A 17,415-nucleotide genomic window follows, 5' to 3' on the forward strand; every position below is an offset into this window, starting at 1 on the left:
CTTATATTCCCGCAAACACGATATCTCACGACCAAGTCTGGCGAGACCTACACAGAATAATTGCAGGATCCAGGAGTCTTCTTTGTTCCGGGGCGCCATTTCGCTCTTTGCATGTCAACCCATATTAGGTCTGTGTCGGCCAATGCCTTACGAGGACCTTGGGGTCGGGATCTGTTGTCTTGATTGTCTGTGCTACTATTTACCTTTAGGGCCTTTTCGAAAGAAGCCTATTGGGGAACGAATGAAGTTAGCGGTACCTATTTCTTCATTGTTTTGCTGATAATTCTTCGCTTTCTTGCACCCACATGGTCGAGAGCAACTCGGACAGTCGAGATGATTCTTTGTCCAGTTTGATCACATCAAAGCCCGAGGCAGCTTATACCAAAGATCCGTGAGAGTCGAGACATACTTAGTGTCTCCACAGCGATCGGCGATTTGAAATCGGTGAATGGCTTACAAAGATATATGTCATAACTAACTATTGCCGCGAATGTCGCTTCAGCAAAGCCAATACTAGTACAACTTTGACACGCGGGCTGGGCGATCATCCTGTTCTGTACTAGTAACTAGCTTACCCTGCCCGCATGTGAAAAAGGCGAGGGTTTCACACAGCACTCCGAGTTTTCTTTCCCAATCTTGTTTGTTCTAGACTTCCCCAGTCAGAGCTAGCTTCACAGTATGGAGGCACTGGAAAGCCCTAGAAACGAAAAGAAAACTAGTAATCCCATCGGCCTGGACGCGGTATTGGATTCCCGTTGCTGTTAGCTAATGAGTACTATTAACTAACTAACTTAATGGCACGGGTAACTTGTAAGGTGCTGAGGACCCACTTAAGCTTAATCCATCCTGGCCAGCTTAGCGGAAAAGGATGAAACGGATACCTATAGAGCGCCTCCAGTCAGGTTTTGGTATAGCAGATACTTCTTAAAGTGCGTCCTTTTGAACGTCCGCTTCATAATGGGATCAGCATTTCGTCAAACGCCGCCAATGACTGACAAACTCGCAAGGTCTCCAGAGCTTCCGGAGGGATTTGCCTCCGTGTGGTTCCGTTTTAAGCTCCCCGTCGGAGACTTTTAACGGGCTCACTAATGATCGGCATTTCGGGTGAGTGGAACAGCAGCCCACCGAATACGTCAGTCCTCGATAATATAATACCCTCCTCCATCCCTTGACACAGCCTTCTGATTTCCGTCAAATAACTCTATACACTACTTTGGATCCCTGATTTCCAAGTCAAAATGTCTCCAACCATGAAGCAGTGGGTTGTCCAGGGCAAGGACAAAGACTTCGACGGTCTTTCTCTTCAAGAAGCTCCTATCCCCAAGGTGGGGGAATATGAAGTCCTTGTGAAGCTCGAGGCGGCGTCGTTAAACTACCGGGACCTGATCATTCCCAAGGTAACACTTCCGTGCCAATGATTCAAGCTATCTCGCGAAACTAATCGCTGTTTAACAGGGACTATACCCGTTCGCCGTGAATTTCCCTGTGGTCCCAGGCTCCGACGGTGCTGGGGAGGTTGTCGAGGTCGGCCCCAAGGTGACAGATTTCAAGAAGGGGGACAAAGTGGCTACACTCTTCAACCAGGGCCACCAATGGGTGAGATCGATGGCCCCGCGGCCCTCACTGGCCTCGGCGGAGCCATCGACGGTGTCCTCCGGGAATATGCAGTCTTTAACCAAATCGGTCTTGTCAAGGCTGCTTCGAACCTTAGCGCGATTGAGAACAGCACCTTGGCCTGCGCAGCTGTCACAAGCTGGAATGCGCTGTACGGTCTGAAGCCCCTCAAGCCGGGTCAGACTGTCCTGGTCCAGGGTACTGGCGGTGTGAGCACCTTTGGTTTGCAGGTACGTTCTACATGAACCTAGAGAGACCGAGCATTGTTGACTGAGTTGGGTTCTGCCACATTATAGTTCGCGAAAGCTGCTGGCGCGACCGTCATCGCTACTACCTCGTCGGAGTCTAAGGCAGCGAAGCTCAAGAAGCTGGGTGCCGACCACGTCATTAACTACAAGACTGACCCCAACTGGGGCGAAACTGCTCGCAGCCTGACCCCCGACAAGGCCGGCGTGGACCACATCATTGAAGTCGGCGGTCCCGGCACTCTCCAGCAAAGTTTCAAGGCCATCAAGTTCGAGGGTGTCATCAGCATCATTGGTTTCCTCGGCGGCACCGACGCCAGCTCGCAGCCAGGTATCCTGGACACACTCTCGAACATCTGCACAGTTCGCGGTGTTTATGTCGGCAGCAAAGCTCTTATGAGGGATATGATCCGAGCTATTGAGGCCAACGACATTCACCCCGTGGTGGATGAGAAGGTCTTCACTCTGGACCAGACTCGGCAGGCTTATGAGTATCAGGTAGGGAGAAGACCTGCCCTCACAACATACGAAGTAGTGTGCTAATGTATGAAACAGTGGGCCCAAAGCCACTTTGGCAAGCTGACCATCAAGATTGCCTAAGCCTCCAAGGCAGCATACCTTGAAACAAGGGCAACTAGGACAAAAAGCCTCGGTTATTCTTTAATGATTTATCGCAGCGATTGGAAATCCTACGTCTATATAGTCTCATATCAAAATTAGGAATCTGAAATTCGTTGTGTGATGTACTTTTTATCGAAGAAGCCTTGCGTTTGTGGCCAGTAGTAGTAGGTCCATGCAGGCGCCGACAGCCCAGCGCGATTTTGTCGGTGGATCAGCTTCCCCGCCATTTCATCATAAACACCAAGAAAGCCATCCACCCCAACTAATACTATCAATCCACGTTGTTCTTATATATATTAGACGAGTTACTCATTTTGGGCTCAGCTGCGGGTAAACTCTATTATACCATCAATTAATCCGATAGTGCGCGTCACCACGTCAGAGCTCTGTCAGTCTTCTGAAACAGGGACCTCAACCCCTCACGCACCGATGGCCGAGCACATTGCCAAAGACGCTTCAACTCTCCCAATAACCGGGGCGGCCGAACGTCTGAAACCATCGCAAGCAACATTTATTCGTCCGGCCCAGATGAGTCTCTTTGCGCGAGTGACATCTTACCCACCGCTGGGACAGGTGACTTGTATTAAGAGATTACCCGGCCGCTCAACAGGAGATGTAGTAAGTAACCTAAAAGAACATTGACTCTCCTTGTCCTCAAGCTCGAAAATAAGTAGCTCATGTCCTGGTAGGTGCGGTTCACGGTCGTCATCGAATCCAGCACTTCGCTCCCGCAGCAATCGTGGGAAGCTCAGATCTGGCACAATATTACTAGCCCAGAATGGTCAGCCCTCCCGCTACAACGGGTTGAATCCACAAATGCGCCACTGCTTAGTGGAGACGAAAAGCAATATAACTTCTACCGCTATGTATTCGCGCAAAAGATACCACTCCCAACTCGCGGGGGCCACGCAAAGTTCACAGTGCGCTTCCGAACTAACCCGAACACTGAATGGCAATGGGCAAACCAGCAGCATCCGCTCAGCGACGGGGAGCTTATATTTTCGTCACGAGAATCAGATATTGCAAAGTCTCTAGCGTCCAAGCCTTCGCCATCCAGTGCTCGGGATGATCTCGCGCGATACATTGATCATCTCTCTCCTGACGTCAAAATAGAGTCCCGTCACAGCGAATCCCCGGGGTCTCTGCTTTGGCGAGTATATGGAGCAACAGAGCCCGCCAAAGAGGGGGTTTCTGGCTTTAAAAAGCTCTCTCTTGGAACTCCTTCGTTGTTCAACAGATATTTCTCCTTGGTACGCATATGGAGTCCTTGGCTTGGCCCAAGGCATGGCAAGGACAGGTTCCAGTTGACGGAGGATGCGATCATGTGCTCTTTCCTTCGTGACGATGGTATCAACCTGGTCCTGTTGGCTGTCTCTGGGGTTAACGATGTCTTGACTGTTTTCCAATCGGGCGAGAACGGGGAAGTGGTCGTTCAATCACGAAGTGACAACCACGAGGCGTCGAATTTCCACGTCCTTATCTCTGCCGCGGAAGACTTCGAGGTCGGCCTCGCAGCATTGGTTTATGAATCAAGAAAATTGGTTAATCCGGTTTTCCCAAATTCTGTCGAGACAGTAGAAAACGACCGACCCCTTTCACCCGAAGGAGATGATGTGGTGCTCGTGGAGAAAGATGTGAAAGCTCAGTGGCTCGCTGAGTGGTATGACGGGCTGACATACTGCACATGGAATGGACTGGGTCAAAGTCTCACCCAAGATAAGATTCTCGAAGCTCTAGATGCTCTCAAAAGCAATGGGATCAAGATAACAAATCTGATCATCGATGATAATTGGCAAAGCCTGGATAACGAAGGCCAGTCACAGTTCCGCCGGCGTTGGATGCAGTTCGATGCGAATCCAAAAGCTTTTCCAAGAGGACTGGAACAGGCCATTTGGAAGATTCGCCAGTTTCACCCCAATGTAGGCCATATTGCAGTTTGGCATGCGTTGCTGGGCTACTGGGGCGGAATCAGTCCTGATGGGGAACTTGCGAAGAAGTATAAAACCAAAGAAGTGCGAGTCAAAGACCCTGCTGCTGGAGGTCCAATTGCACATAATGTCCCGGAGGGGAAGATTCTAGCAATCCATCCAGACGATATTCAGCAGTTCTACAACGATTTCTATGGCTTTCTCCGATCCGCTGGAGTGGATGCCGTGAAAGCCGACGCTCAGTTCTTCATCGATCTCTTAGATGACCCCGAGGACCGAAAGAGCTACATCACCTCCTTCCAAGACGCGTGGTCTATCGCCGCACTACGAAATTTCGGCACGAAGACCATCTCTTGCATGTCTCTAATTCCACAGATGATCTTCCACTCCCAGCTCCCAACAAATAAGCCATCTATCATATTGCGAAACTCGGATGATTACTTCCCCGAAATCAATGATTCTCACCCGTGGCATCTGTTCTGCAATGCTCATAACTCTCTTTTCACTCGATACTTGAATGCTCTGCCTGACTGGGATATGTTCCAGACGAGCCATCCATATGCCTCCTTCCATGGTGCTGCACGCTGTATCTCCGGAGGCCCGGTCTATATTACCGATGAGCCAGGTAAACACGATCTAAAGCTGTTGGAAGAGATGCTGGCACCTACCGTCCAAGGAGGCACTATTATCCTCCGGCCAAGTGTCGTCGGTCGCACTATCGATGTATACCACGACTATAACGAAAGAAATATTCTGCGTGTGGGAAGTTACACCGGCTGGGCGAAGACCGGGAGCGGCATCCTAGGACTGTTCAACCTGCAGTCCGGACAATCATCATCAATCGTCTCGTTGAGGGATTTCCCAGGTATACACGCCGACTCGACTGGTTCCTATGTTATACGTGCACATACCAGTGGCAAGGTCACAGGGCTTTTGCACCCTCTTGAGCAAGACTCGCTAGTCTCTGTTCTGCTAGAGGAAAGGGGATGGGAGATTCTGACGGCTTACCCCACTCGACCATTTACTCTGAAGCACAAGCGAAAGGAGAGTTTATCAGACGCGCAAGAAGACTCGGAGTCCACTCATGTAGCCGTCCTTGGTCTCTTGGGTAAAATGACAGGTGCTGCGGCGACGGTATCGTCAGATATACACAAGACAGACACCGGTCGACTGCAATTCAATATCCATTTGAAGGCACTGGGTGTGCTTGGCATCTACTTTTCCGACCTTGCGAAATGGGACATTTCTGAAAACTTCATGGTCACTATTCTGGGACGCGCGATACCTCAGAAGACTGTCTGGAAACAAGGCGGAGATGGTTCCTCGGTGCTGGCAATCGATGTTCTCACCGCGTGGAAAGAGATGAAGCTGGACAGTGGATGGAGTAATGAAGTCGTAGTCCAAGTTTTTGTCGGCTGAATTTACTCACTATAGCTTACAGAATAGCACATTTCGGAATAACTTTGTCAGAGTTTTCTATAAAACAGGGCCTACCACACATTATTTTATTTTTGTCCCATTTGCTCTTCAAATGACTCAATCGCACAGTGTGCGAGTCGGAGGAGGATAGGTTCGACTGCGAGGCCATGTCATTAATGCTACGAAACCCGGGTACACTAAACTAGTCTTATTGTTCAATCTATGCTAACTTGCCTCATCCCAACCAGCGGCTCGATAGTCACGTGGCAATGACGCGTTAACGATAATCCGACTCTTATCGAAGGTGTCTCTGGGGAAATTTATTGTTTCTCGAAAGTCCATCGCAGGCTTAATTGCCCTCAATTCTAAACTCATTCGTTCTGATGCGGCCGCAAACGACACCGCTCCCACGAGCGGTTTGTCGCTATTCCCTGTCTCCCCATCGAACCCTGTACGGAGCGCGCAGCCTCGTCACGACGGCGCAAACAAACCCGCTCCGATGCAGGACCAGCAATAACTCTACGACTTTTCAGCGATCAAAAGAGGTTTTGGAGCAGAAGAGATGGATCACACAAGCATGGCTTGCGCGACAAGAAGAAGGCCGCAAAGAATGGGCCAGACATGCGGAGGAGATCAAGAACGGCACGAGGAAAAGTTTTGTCGAGCACTTGGAAGAGCGAGGTTTGATTCATGATGTTGTTGGGTACGTCAATTCTTGGCTTGGACATGGCCAATCTTCGATCGCAGGATAAATGCTCAGTTTGCTAATCCTTTTTCCGTAGCGAGCGAGATCTCCTGCATAGGCTCTTCACCGAGAAGCGGACCGGACTATACGTCGGAATCGATCCGACGGCACCGTCCATGCATGTCGGTCATATGTTACCGTTTATGGTATTGGCATGGGCATATGTTTGGGGTTTACCGGTCACATTTTTGGTACGTCACTTTTGGAAACCTCGCGCAACTTGCGACTGACGAGACATAGCTAGGAGGTGCCACGTCTCGTATTGGTGACCCCACAGGTCGACTGAAGGGCCGGGATCAAGTTCATAGCTCGGTCCGCAAAGCCAACATGGCCAGCATGCATATGCAGCTCAAGAAACTGGGCGCTAGCATCGAGCAGTACGGAAGCAAATACGGATATAAACGGGAGATGATATGGAAGCGGGCCCTGGTGAACAACAACACGTGGTGGGGGTCAATGCCCTTCATCGAGGTGCTTCGTGATCTGGGTGCGTACATGAGGCTTGGGCCCATGCTCGGACGTGATACGTGAGTATAATACCCATATAATTTCATTGACGAGTCACTTATAACGTGACAGTGTCAAAAATCGATTGAGCAAGGGCGATGGTATGTCTTTCGCAGAGTTCTCTTACCCACTCCTGCAGGCATGGGATTGGTGGACACTGTTCCAGAAAGGCTGTCAGGTCCAGGTGGGAGGCGCTGATCAATATGGTAATATTCTCTTTGGGATGGATGCTGTGAAGGCCATCAGCAGGAACACTGTGCTTGAGCAGGTCCGAAACCCTCTAGAATCCGAACTGGATCGCCCTATCGGCTTCACCACGCCTTTATTAACTGCCCCCAACGGCGAGAAGTTTGGCAAATCAGCTGGTAATGCTGTATGGCTTGACAAAGACATGACTTCGACGTTCGAGCTCTACCAAGTAAGCAAGATTCGATTAAATTGATCAATCGGCGCTAATGTTTGAATCTAGTTCTTCATCCGAACCCCAGATGACACGATTGAGCGTTATCTGAAGCTGTTTACTTTCATTCCAATCCCCGAGATTGCGACCATAATGGAAGAACAGAACAAAGACCCTTCAAAGCGAATTGCCCAGCATCGTTTAGCCTACGAATTCGTCTATCTTATCCACGGACGGGACGAGGCGGAGGCTGTATCACTTCAGCATCGTCAACTGTTCCGCTCCCGATCATCAACAGGCGAGCCTTCGCCTTTGCCTCTGAACACAACCCCATCGAAAGAGAACCCCAAGTCCGTCACGGCGGGTATGATCACCCCTCAGTCCGGTAACCCTTTCGCACCCCAGACCAACTTTGCCAACATGGGCAACTTCAAAGTCACTCTTCCCCGCTCACTGGTGTACAATCAGCCTTTCAACAAGATCCTTTGGTCTGCAGGTCTTGTTGCCACCAAGGGCGAGGGTCATCGAGTCATCAAGAACAACGGAGCCACCGTAGGCTGCAAGCCTGGAACCGGCGCCGCCATGGGCGACAACCTTACATTCATGCCTCTGCGTATCTGGCCAGGAGAAAAAAACTCAGGAATTTATAGTTGACGACCATCTCATGATCAAAATGGGCAAGTGGAAGCTTCGCATGATCCAAATTATCAGCGATGAGGATTTCCGCGCCCAGGGTCTGACTGCTCCAGGATGGGAGGACCAGACCGAGGACCAGAAATGAGTCAGTGGAAGCACAACACTCTCCGCTTTGTAATTTTAGTGGCATCTGTGTAAAATAGCGAACTTTAAAATGTATTATACTGCATTAATCCAGGCGTCTTCGCCCAAATCATGATCGAAGTAGCGATTGTAAGAGATTGTACCGAGTACACAGTGTACATGTCGAGTAGGAAGTGGAGCGCCAAGCCCTGACGCCACTTAACGCGTCGACGCGATCCGCGCCTTATCTCTCTCTCCCTATCATTTTCCCTTGGGGTCCCCTCTGCTCCTTCAATCCCATCCCCCAGGCCCCTCTCGTCCTATATCAGCATTATATTAATAGGGCTTCAGGTATTCAATTGAGTCTAATACGAAAAAAGAATCATGGCCAAGGGGGCTGAATCCTCACCTGCTGCGACGCCGCCCTCTGTGCTGAAGCGCGCCACGCCCAGTACCCAAAATATGAAGAACCAAAAGTCCATCCTTGGATTCTTTCAAAAATCCTCGCCTGGGACCCCTAAGACTGGGAAGAACCAAGAACCTGCTTCTTCGCCTGCTCAACGTGCCTCTGAAAATCGGGGTGGTAGCCCAGTCAAGCAAACACAGAAGAGAAGCTTTTCTAGTTTTGCACAAGACTTGACTCCGGTCCCAAGTAGCGATCTCCCTGTGCCTGACGAAGATGAGGAGAATAGCAATGATCTCAAGGTAAGCTTTCCCAAATTGTTCTAGTAATTTCTCGCAGACTTAGTCCTAACTCTTTCCCCCTCCCAGCAGGCAGAGTCGAGGAATGCCCAGGACAGCACAATGTCTCCCTCCCGCCGAGTACGTTATTATCGAAACAATCCTTTCATTCTCTCATACATACCGTAATCTCATTTCTAATCCCGATCCAGAACAAGAAACAGGTCAGCTACAAGGAGTCTGATTCCGAAGGAGAGGAGGACGACGACGTGATCTTCAGATCCGGTCGAAACACAAGCGGCCGAGCTTCAAAGCGACAAAAGACAGTAGTTGAAAGCGATGAAGACGATTTCCAGGAGGATGAGGCTGATGTTGGATACTCCGATGACGGTATGCTCGTCCGGTAACACCGGTGATAAAACCACGCTGACATCTACAGAAATGGACGATTTCATCGTCGAGGACGAAGACGATGAAGATGAAGCCCCAGCAAAGAAGCGAAAGCGCCCAGCTACCAAGCCATCTCGCAAAGCTTCCAACGAATCCTCGTCCCTCCCGCCCCCTCCGCCGGACGATGATGATCTCGACCTCGATCTCCCAGAAGGTTCTGCTGGCACTGCCCTTAAGTGGACCTTCGAACCCAGAGAACCCGGAGCCTCGACAGGAGCGCCCGGCAATTAAGAGTTCGAAGAGTGCATCGAGCAACAAAAAAGAAAAAGCACATGTCACTGAACCTGAGAAGCGATACCCGTGGCTTGCTTCGATCAAGGACATCGACGGGAACCCGCCTGGTCACCCAGATTACGATCCTCGCACAATCTACATTCCTCCGCTGGCTTGGTCCAAGTTCTCTCCGTTCGAGAAGCAGTACTGGGAGATCAAGCAAAAGTTCTGGGATACTGTCGTCTTCTTCAAAAAGGGCAAATTCTATGAACTGTACGAAAACGATGCCACCATTGGTCACCAGCTATTCGATCTCAAGCTCACAGATCGCGTCAATATGCGCATGGTCGGCGTTCCCGAGATGAGTTTGTCCCGCTGGGCAAACCAGTTCGTAGCCAAGGGTTTCAAGATTGCTCGCGTCGATCAATCTGAATCTGCGCTGGGCAAGGAGATGCGTGAGAGAGATGCCCTGAAGGGCAAGAAAGAAGACAAGATAATCAAGCGAGAATTAGCTTGTGTTCTTACATCCGGAACCTTGGTGGAGGGCTCCATGCTTCAGGACGACATGTCGACTTATTGCGTTGCCATCAAGGAGGCTGTCCTAGATGATCGCCCTGCTTTCGGTCTGGCCTTTGTTGACACCGCCACAGGTCAATTTTTCATATCCGAGTTTGTTGACGATGTGGACATGACAAAGTTTGAAACATTCGTTGCGCAGACCCGCCCCCAAGAGTTGTTGCTGGAAAAATCTTGTGTTTCCCAGAAGGCAATGCGTATTTTGAAAAACAATACCGGCCCGACGACTCTGTGGAACCACATGAAGCCAGGTCGGGAATTCTGGGAAGCTGACATCACGCTTAAGGAGCTTGATGCCAGTGAGTACTTCGTCTCCGAGAATGACGAGAATGTCAAGGCTTGGCCTGAAGTGCTGCGTCAGGCTCGAGACAAAGATCTTCTTATCTCCGCATTTGGGGCTCTAGTCCAATACTTGCGAATGCTGAAGATTGACCGTGACTTGGTGACCATCGGGAACTTCACATGGTATGATCCGATCAAGAAGGCTTCAAGTCTTGTACTGGACGGTCAGACTCTGATCAACATGGAGATTTTTGCCAACTCCTTTGACGGCGGCGTTGATGGTACCTTGTTCCATCTTCTTAATAAGTGCATTACACCCTTCGGTAAGCGTACCTTCAAGCAATGGGTCTGCCACCCTCTCATGGATGCGAAGCGGATCAACGCACGACTGGATGCGGTCGATGCTCTGAACGCAGACCCTACCACTCGAGATCAATTTTCGTCACAGCTTACGAAGATGCCCGACTTGGAGCGCTTGATCTCTCGTGTCCATGCGGGTCAGTGCAAGGCACAAGATTTTGTCCGTATCCTCGAAGGATTCGAGCAAATAGACTACATCATGGGGCTTCTGAAGGACTCCGGCTCGGGCGACGGCATCATCGGGCAGTTGATTGCATCGATGCCCGACCTACCTCCACTACTTGACTACTGGAAGACTGCCTTTGATCGTCCCAAGGCCAAAGAATCCGGCATTCTAGTTCCCGAACGTGGTGTCGAGTCGGACTTCGATAGCTCGCAAGACCATATCGAGCAGATCCACAAAGATCTTGATAGTCTCCTGAAGAAATGTCGCCGTGACCTTGGATCAAACGCAATTGTCTACAAGGACAATGGAAAGGAAATCTACCAACTTGAAGTTCCTATCAAGATCAAAAACATCCCTGATGACTGGGATCAAATGTCTGCTACCAAGCAGGTGAAGCGGTACTACTTCCCTGAACTTCGCAACCTAATTCGCCAGCTCCAGGAGGCCCAAGAAACCCATAGCCAGATTGTTAAAGAAGTCGCTGGCCGGTTCCATGCTCGCTTCGATGAGCATTACGGCACATGGCTTGCTGCTGTTCGAATAGTATCTCAGCTGGACTGTCTCATCAGCTTGGCCAAGGCTTCGTCTTCGCTTGGACAGCCTAGCTGCCGGCCTGTCTTTGTTGAGGATGAGCGGAGTGTGCTCGAGTTCGAGGAACTTCGCCATCCTTGTCTACTCTCTTCAGTCGAAGACTTTATTCCTAACGATGTGCAACTTGGCGGTAAGAATGCTAACATCGATTTGTTGACCGGTGCTAATGCGGCCGGAAAATCTACACTCCTTCGAATGGTACGTCTTCGTTCTCATCCCTCTGAATTTGATAAAGATCTCTAACGTCAATTTTCAAGACCTGTGTCGCTGTGATTATGGCCCAGATTGGCTGTTACTTACCCTGCAAATCTGCTCGCCTCACTCCAGTCGACCGCATCATGTCTCGTCTCGGTGCGAATGACAACATCTTTGCAGCTCAGTCCACTTTCTTCGTAGAGTTATCCGAGACCAAGAAGATTCTTTCAGAGGCTACGCCGCGTTCGCTTGTTATTCTCGACGAATTAGGCCGCGGGACTAGCTCTTACGATGGTGTAGCGGTTGCACAAGCAGTCCTGCACCACATCGCGACCCACATCGGCGCGATGGGTTTCTTCGCAACGCACTACCACTCTCTTGCTGCCGAATTCGAGAATCACCCAGAGATTGCCCCGAAGCGGATGGCTATTCACGTCGATGATGTCGAGCGCCGTGTCACCTTCCTCTACAAACTGGAGCAAGGCGTCGCAGAAGGTAGTTTCGGTATGCACTGCGCATCTATGTGTGGCATTTCCAACAAGGTCATTGAACGTGCCGAGGAAGCTGCCAAACAGTGGGAACACACGAGCCGTCTCAAGGAAAGCCTGGAGCGCCGCAAGGGTGGTGGCTACGTTGGGCTCGGCTGGTGGAGTGACGTTGCGTGGGCACTGCGGGAACCTAGCAGTGAAGAGGGTGAGAATGGGGGCGTCAGCGATCTCGGACTGGAGGTTCTCCGCAAAGCTATCGAGGCGCTCTGAGTAGGTAGTCCTGTGGCATTCTCATTTCATACAGCTGGATCTTTTTCTCATATTTTTCTCCCTTGCATTTCTTCCACTCCAGATCTCTACCTGATCATGTTTCTTATGTCTTATAGCTGGGCTTGAAAGGCGTTTGCGAGAAGATTTATCTTTTAATATTATACACCCTGTGTTCAGATGGCATCGACTTCGAGGTATCGAGAGGCGAGTCCGTTTGTCTAGACCACGCTAGATAAACGTAATCTTCATAATCGTAACATTAGAACAACTTATGTGTCAAAAAGCCACTGGCAGCACTAGGTTCCGAGAGCTGCTGGGTGGTACATTCAACGTCCATGCATTCTAGACATGGATCTGGGAACATTTGGTCCCATGGATTGGGATACTTTGGTTTATCTAATCCCATCATAGAGAGATAAATAGACCTAACTCGTTCATTTGGTATAGGTCATAGCGCCACACAAGACCACGACCATGATGATTATACAAGAGGAAAGGGTACATATTCTACATCCATTGCGACCATACAACAAAGTCACAGGCTTGGAAGGTTCTAGATCAACTGAGTGACCTACCAGTAGACTGGCTCTGTATCCGTGCGAAGATCTTGGCCAAAATTCAGGATAAAATGCCGACGATTTCCTCCCTGGTCTGCTGACATCCGGGGTATAGAACTGGGTTGGAGCTTTGTGCATCCACCACGGCCGTGGTGCCGGGTTAGTATGCCGGAAGGAAACCGGCCGTATTGGGTTCTTATCTGCAACGAGCTCGCCGAGGCGCACGGAGGTCTGTCGGGGCATTGTGTTGAAGCGCATAGTAGTGAGATAGAGGGTTGCGGTTGGAGGGAGGTTGTTCACATAATTAAGGGCAGCTTCCCGGGACCGGCGCGCAAAGGCAGGAAGGGCTAGATGGACGAAGCTCACATGCGGCGCAGACGTGTATGCGACAAAAGCCATGGGTATGGCGCCGCCGAGAACTGATACATGGGTCAGTCGGGATCGGGCATGTTCATATGCTCGGTAAACGAACCTAATGGCGCGGCGATCCATGAATATTCGTCTGTGGAGCTCAAATTATAGCCTATGGCACATGATGCACCGAACAGAAGAATGGTGGTTACGCGCACAGCGCCCAGGAAGATAGTTCGGGCCGTTCCTCCATAAAAGACGAGGATTCTCTCCGGGGGTCCTGTGGTCCATTCTCAGCATATGCGCCGTAACCGCCGTATCATTGGTATTACCGACCCTTTCGAGCTGTAGTCTTCGCCTGTGTAACTGCTGAAGCCTGTGACCGAGATGTTGAAAAGCAAGCGGATCTTGACGTTCTTGATTGTAGGATTGTTGTTTCAAGGTGTTTGGCCGGAAGGACTTGGGAATTGGGTCGGATCCATAGTCGTTTACAAAGGCTGCCCTGCCTTAACCTAGGAAGCGCCGAAAATATGTTAGGAGGAGCAAGATGTCGCATGGCGGAGAGTTGCAAACTCGCAGATCCGGGTCGTTTTTTGCGGAGGGTGATCTTTGCGACACCAAACAGCGAAGCGACCGACCGCCTTGGCAGTTTACCTGGCTGACTTGCTCTCCTGAGTGCTTCCACCCCGGGGGTATCATTAAGGAGGCCGCTAGCTGGTCTAGCTCTCATTGTGGGATTCCGACAGTTTCACCTACCATGAGAGTGTAGCAGCGTCTCACTGTCGCCATGTTCCCGGCTTTTAGCGGCCTCTGCGGCCACTTTCTCGCTCTCTGCCTCGGCCTCTCTCTAGTCTTAACCCCAATCCAAGCTTATCAACAACTGTCTGACGATACCCTGAGGGCTTTGTCTCGCCCTGGCGACGAATTTGATATTCATAATGGCGCGGTCCTTTCTCCGTTCCTCCAACCTCGCGTCCCTGGCACCTCGGGCCATGCCGCCGTGCTCGAGCATATGGTGAAATACGTACAAACCACATTACCCAAGTGGGAAATCGCATTCCAGAACTCTACGTCAAAGACCCCGGTCACCGGCAACAAAGACATCCCATTTGTGAATTTGATTGCGCGCCGTGACCCCCCTGGTGTCCCCGTCGGCGACATCGCTCGGTTGACCCTCGTTGCACACTATGATAGCAAGCTAGAACCGGAAGGCTTCATTGGAGCTATCGATAGCGCGGCACCATGTGCAATGCTATTGCATGCAATGCGCAATATTGATGAAGCCTTGACCCAAAAGTGGGCCACTGCAGAGGAACACGGTATCGACATGACTCTTGAAGAGACACGTGGTATCCAAATAATCTTCCTCGACGGCGAAGAAGCATTCCAACATTGGACTGCGACCGACTCTTTGTATGGTGCTCGGTCCCTTGCTGAAAGCTGGGACTCAACGATCAATCCAGCTATGTCGACATTCAAGACCGAACTGGCGTCCATTGAGATGTTCGTCCTTTTGGATCTACTAGGCTCGAAGGATCCATATATCCAGTCCTTCTACCCCACCACTCATTGGGCTTATCGTAATTTGGGCGACTTGGAACGTCGTCTGAGAGCTGTTGGCCAGTTCAAATCTTCCGGGGCTGACCCTTGGTTCGTGGACACGCTGAAGACTTCTCGCGAAGTCGAACCCCTGGGCGGCCTTCAGGACGATCACATTCCTTTCTTAGTGCGAGGTGTGGATGTGGTCCATGTCATTGACTTTACACCACACAAAGGCTTCCCTTCCGTGTGGCATACCATAGAAGATGACGGCGAGCATCTGGATATGCCTACGGTCGAAGACTGGTCCGTCCTGGTCGCAGGATTCGCAGCGGAGTGGATGGAGTTGGAGGGACACATGCCCACTGCAGATGCTCCAGGAAGGGAGACGCCCCCGAGAGACCAGAAGTCACGAAAAATCACAAGGACTCCAGACGAGCCGAAGAGTTGGAGGCGGAAGCCATCCGTCTCAACAAGAAGACCGAGTTGTAAGCTCTTCCCATTCTTTTATTGTTGGCTTCCGATGAGTCATTCCTCCAAGGATAGGATTCTCAGAAATCCCGTCCAACCGTGTACTCTCTTCCTGAAACCCTTGCAACTACTGCATGGTCATTGGAGCTGATATTGATAACGTGTATAGTCCCTGATACGAGTTGGCGCCCATGCTTCGGAGCTCTGCGTGTTGATAATGACTAGAATAAATATCTATACAATATATTATTATGTCAGGTCGTCATCTCTCTATCAAGGCTCTATTCCGAGTCGATCATAATACCGGGGTTGGTGGAGGGGAGGGTTCGCTCCAGCCCTAGAATAAGTTGCCGAGGATATACCCACCCAACGTCGCAACGCCCCAAAGGGGTTGAAAGGCACCGCGCAAGAGAGCAGGCCCCGGACAGACGCCCCGAAGACCCCAAGCAACGCCAAAGGCTGCCGCGCCGGCGAGAAATCGCCAATCGATGTCCGCCACTGTCGCTGTCGGGAGCTTCCAATGGTCGCTCAAGGTAGGCTTCGTCTTCGGCCGGTTCTCGGTGGCTTGACCTGGCCCTTGTGTTAGAAATGCCAATAAGGATGGACCAATGCCAAACACGATGATCAATGCTAAAGATGGATCAAATCTAGAGATGTCGGTGGGAAATGCAAAAAATCGCAGCACCTTGGCGGAATCTGCCATGCCCGAGATCAACAAGCCCAAGCCAAACTCCAACCCCGCAAGATATGAAAAGATAGATTGAGAGTTTTCTGACCGAGACAATGCCTTAGGAACAACCACCATGTTCGTGATGCCCGCCAAAACCACTGCACTGCCCATAAAGACCAATTCGGCACCGGTGGGAGAAACGGCAGTGTAGCATGGTTTCGTACCGCAAGATGGGAACGCGCCAGAGATATTCGCCGTCACTAGGGCCGTGGTAAAGAAGACTGCCGTTGCTATGAGGGAGCGTGGGGAAAGACGGGACAATCCACAGAGCATATGGCCCGAAGTGCAACCCCGACCATTCTATTCCAGACAAAAGACCAGGATTAGTATGTGCAGGAGCTCCCTTTTCCGAATTTGACTTTGCTTACCTTTGTTCCCCAGCCCAGAAGGAACCCAACGCCCATCGTGGCCGCCAAAGATCCAAGCGAGTTCGGAGATGCAGGGTAGTCCGGAATGAGAGATGGTGCGAACAGACAGACCGGTATAATACTCGACATCAAGCCGGCGACAATCGGCACATTATCCCGGCTAGGGTTGAATATACAGCCCGACACGAGGGAGGAGATGCCAAAAACCACTCCATTGTGAAAGAGCAGCCCCGATGACCCGTGAAACAGCAGTAGAGCCCCCAGCGAGGTCTGGACTGGGGTGAACATTATCCTTGTTGAGAACCTCGGTAGACGTAGGATTAGACTTTTATGTTATCCTGGTACGGTATCATAGAAACAGGAACAGGACAGAGGCTCTGTGTGTAACAGACCATATAACCATATCTCCCTGCAACTGCGAGAGATCCCAGGCTATGCCCTGCAAATTCGAGGAATTTCATTTGTTCAGGGCGGAATTCCCAGTCGGGGACCAATAACGCGCGGGTCCCCGAACAGGCTTTGATTGTCCCCGAGGTGGATCGATGATCCTTTCTTTGGTTCGCAACTGGCTAGACTACTTCCCTGCATGACTTGACGCTATTGGAAGTTAATCCTGCCGCTTATTTCTCCGACAGTATACGCTTGCCGCTCGATGACTGACGCTATACGCGGATCGAACCGGACTGGTACATCATCATCGAGAATGAATACCCTTTGAGTTGTACATAATGGGATGAATCAGTCCTCGATTAAGCTAATTATTGATTCCTTTTTTTACTAGTAGGAGTGGAAGTCATTCAGGTAGAACAAATTTTGGAGAGCATGAGCGGCCAAGCCACATGTAGAACTGGGGTGAAGGGCACATTCTTCATTCGAGCTCCTCCCTTGA

General features: G+C 50.7%; 7 protein-coding genes across 7 annotated transcripts; 5 read left to right on the forward strand and 2 right to left on the reverse strand.

Annotated features, from left to right (window-relative positions):
- Window positions 1–1,238: 1,238 nt before the first annotated feature.
- N7468_006466 (zinc-dependent alcohol dehydrogenase family protein) lies at window positions 1,239–2,459 on the forward strand (the record flags this gene model as incomplete). Its single annotated transcript, XM_058475762.1, has 5 exons — window positions 1,239–1,397; window positions 1,456–1,504; window positions 1,585–1,844; window positions 1,911–2,357; window positions 2,415–2,459. 5 exons carry the CDS (start codon window positions 1,239–1,241, stop codon window positions 2,457–2,459), a joined length of 960 nt encoding a protein of 319 aa, XP_058328652.1.
- Window positions 2,460–2,909: 450 nt separating this feature from the next.
- N7468_006467 (putative raffinose synthase protein Sip1) lies at window positions 2,910–5,827 on the forward strand (the record flags this gene model as incomplete). Its single annotated transcript, XM_058475763.1, has 2 exons — window positions 2,910–3,098; window positions 3,170–5,827. The coding sequence occupies 2 exons, from the start codon at window positions 2,910–2,912 to the stop codon at window positions 5,825–5,827; spliced, it is 2,847 nt and encodes a 948-aa protein (XP_058328653.1).
- Window positions 5,828–6,210: 383 nt separating this feature from the next.
- On the forward strand, window positions 6,211–8,260 carry N7468_006468 (tyrosine--tRNA ligase MSY1; the record flags this gene model as incomplete). The annotated part of the gene is made up of 7 exons (XM_058475764.1): window positions 6,211–6,243; window positions 6,361–6,530; window positions 6,610–6,763; window positions 6,813–7,099; window positions 7,152–7,497; window positions 7,549–8,092; window positions 8,130–8,260. 7 exons carry the CDS (start codon window positions 6,211–6,213, stop codon window positions 8,258–8,260), a joined length of 1,665 nt encoding a protein of 554 aa, XP_058328654.1.
- A 362-nt stretch (window positions 8,261–8,622) lies between these two features.
- Window positions 8,623–12,510, forward strand: N7468_006469 (mismatch repair ATPase MSH6; the record flags this gene model as incomplete). Its single annotated transcript, XM_058475765.1, has 6 exons — window positions 8,623–8,943; window positions 9,010–9,060; window positions 9,132–9,309; window positions 9,359–9,523; window positions 9,564–11,755; window positions 11,815–12,510. 6 exons carry the CDS (start codon window positions 8,623–8,625, stop codon window positions 12,508–12,510), a joined length of 3,603 nt encoding a protein of 1,200 aa, XP_058328655.1.
- Window positions 12,511–12,944: 434 nt separating this feature from the next.
- On the reverse strand, window positions 12,945–13,559 carry N7468_006470 (uncharacterized protein; the record flags this gene model as incomplete). The annotated part of the gene is made up of 1 exon (XM_058475766.1): window positions 12,945–13,559. One exon carries the CDS (start codon window positions 13,557–13,559, stop codon window positions 12,945–12,947), a length of 615 nt encoding a protein of 204 aa, XP_058328656.1.
- Window positions 13,560–14,205: 646 nt separating this feature from the next.
- Window positions 14,206–15,653, forward strand: N7468_006471 (glutaminyl-peptide cyclotransferase family protein; the record flags this gene model as incomplete). Its single annotated transcript, XM_058475767.1, has 2 exons — window positions 14,206–15,445; window positions 15,598–15,653. The coding sequence occupies 2 exons, from the start codon at window positions 14,206–14,208 to the stop codon at window positions 15,651–15,653; spliced, it is 1,296 nt and encodes a 431-aa protein (XP_058328657.1).
- Window positions 15,654–15,765: 112 nt separating this feature from the next.
- N7468_006472 (YeeE/YedE family protein) lies at window positions 15,766–16,814 on the reverse strand (the record flags this gene model as incomplete). Its single annotated transcript, XM_058475768.1, has 2 exons — window positions 15,766–16,458; window positions 16,527–16,814. The coding sequence occupies 2 exons, from the start codon at window positions 16,812–16,814 to the stop codon at window positions 15,766–15,768; spliced, it is 981 nt and encodes a 326-aa protein (XP_058328658.1).
- Window positions 16,815–17,415: the final 601 nt, after the last annotated feature.

The sequence above is a fragment of the Penicillium chermesinum genome, assembly GCF_028974085.1.
Source record: "Penicillium chermesinum strain IBT 19713 chromosome Unknown utg000005l:1.0-4115287.0:1.0-4118363.0, whole genome shotgun sequence".
In the NCBI taxonomy this organism is placed as follows: Eukaryota; Fungi; Ascomycota; class Eurotiomycetes; order Eurotiales; family Aspergillaceae; genus Penicillium; species Penicillium chermesinum.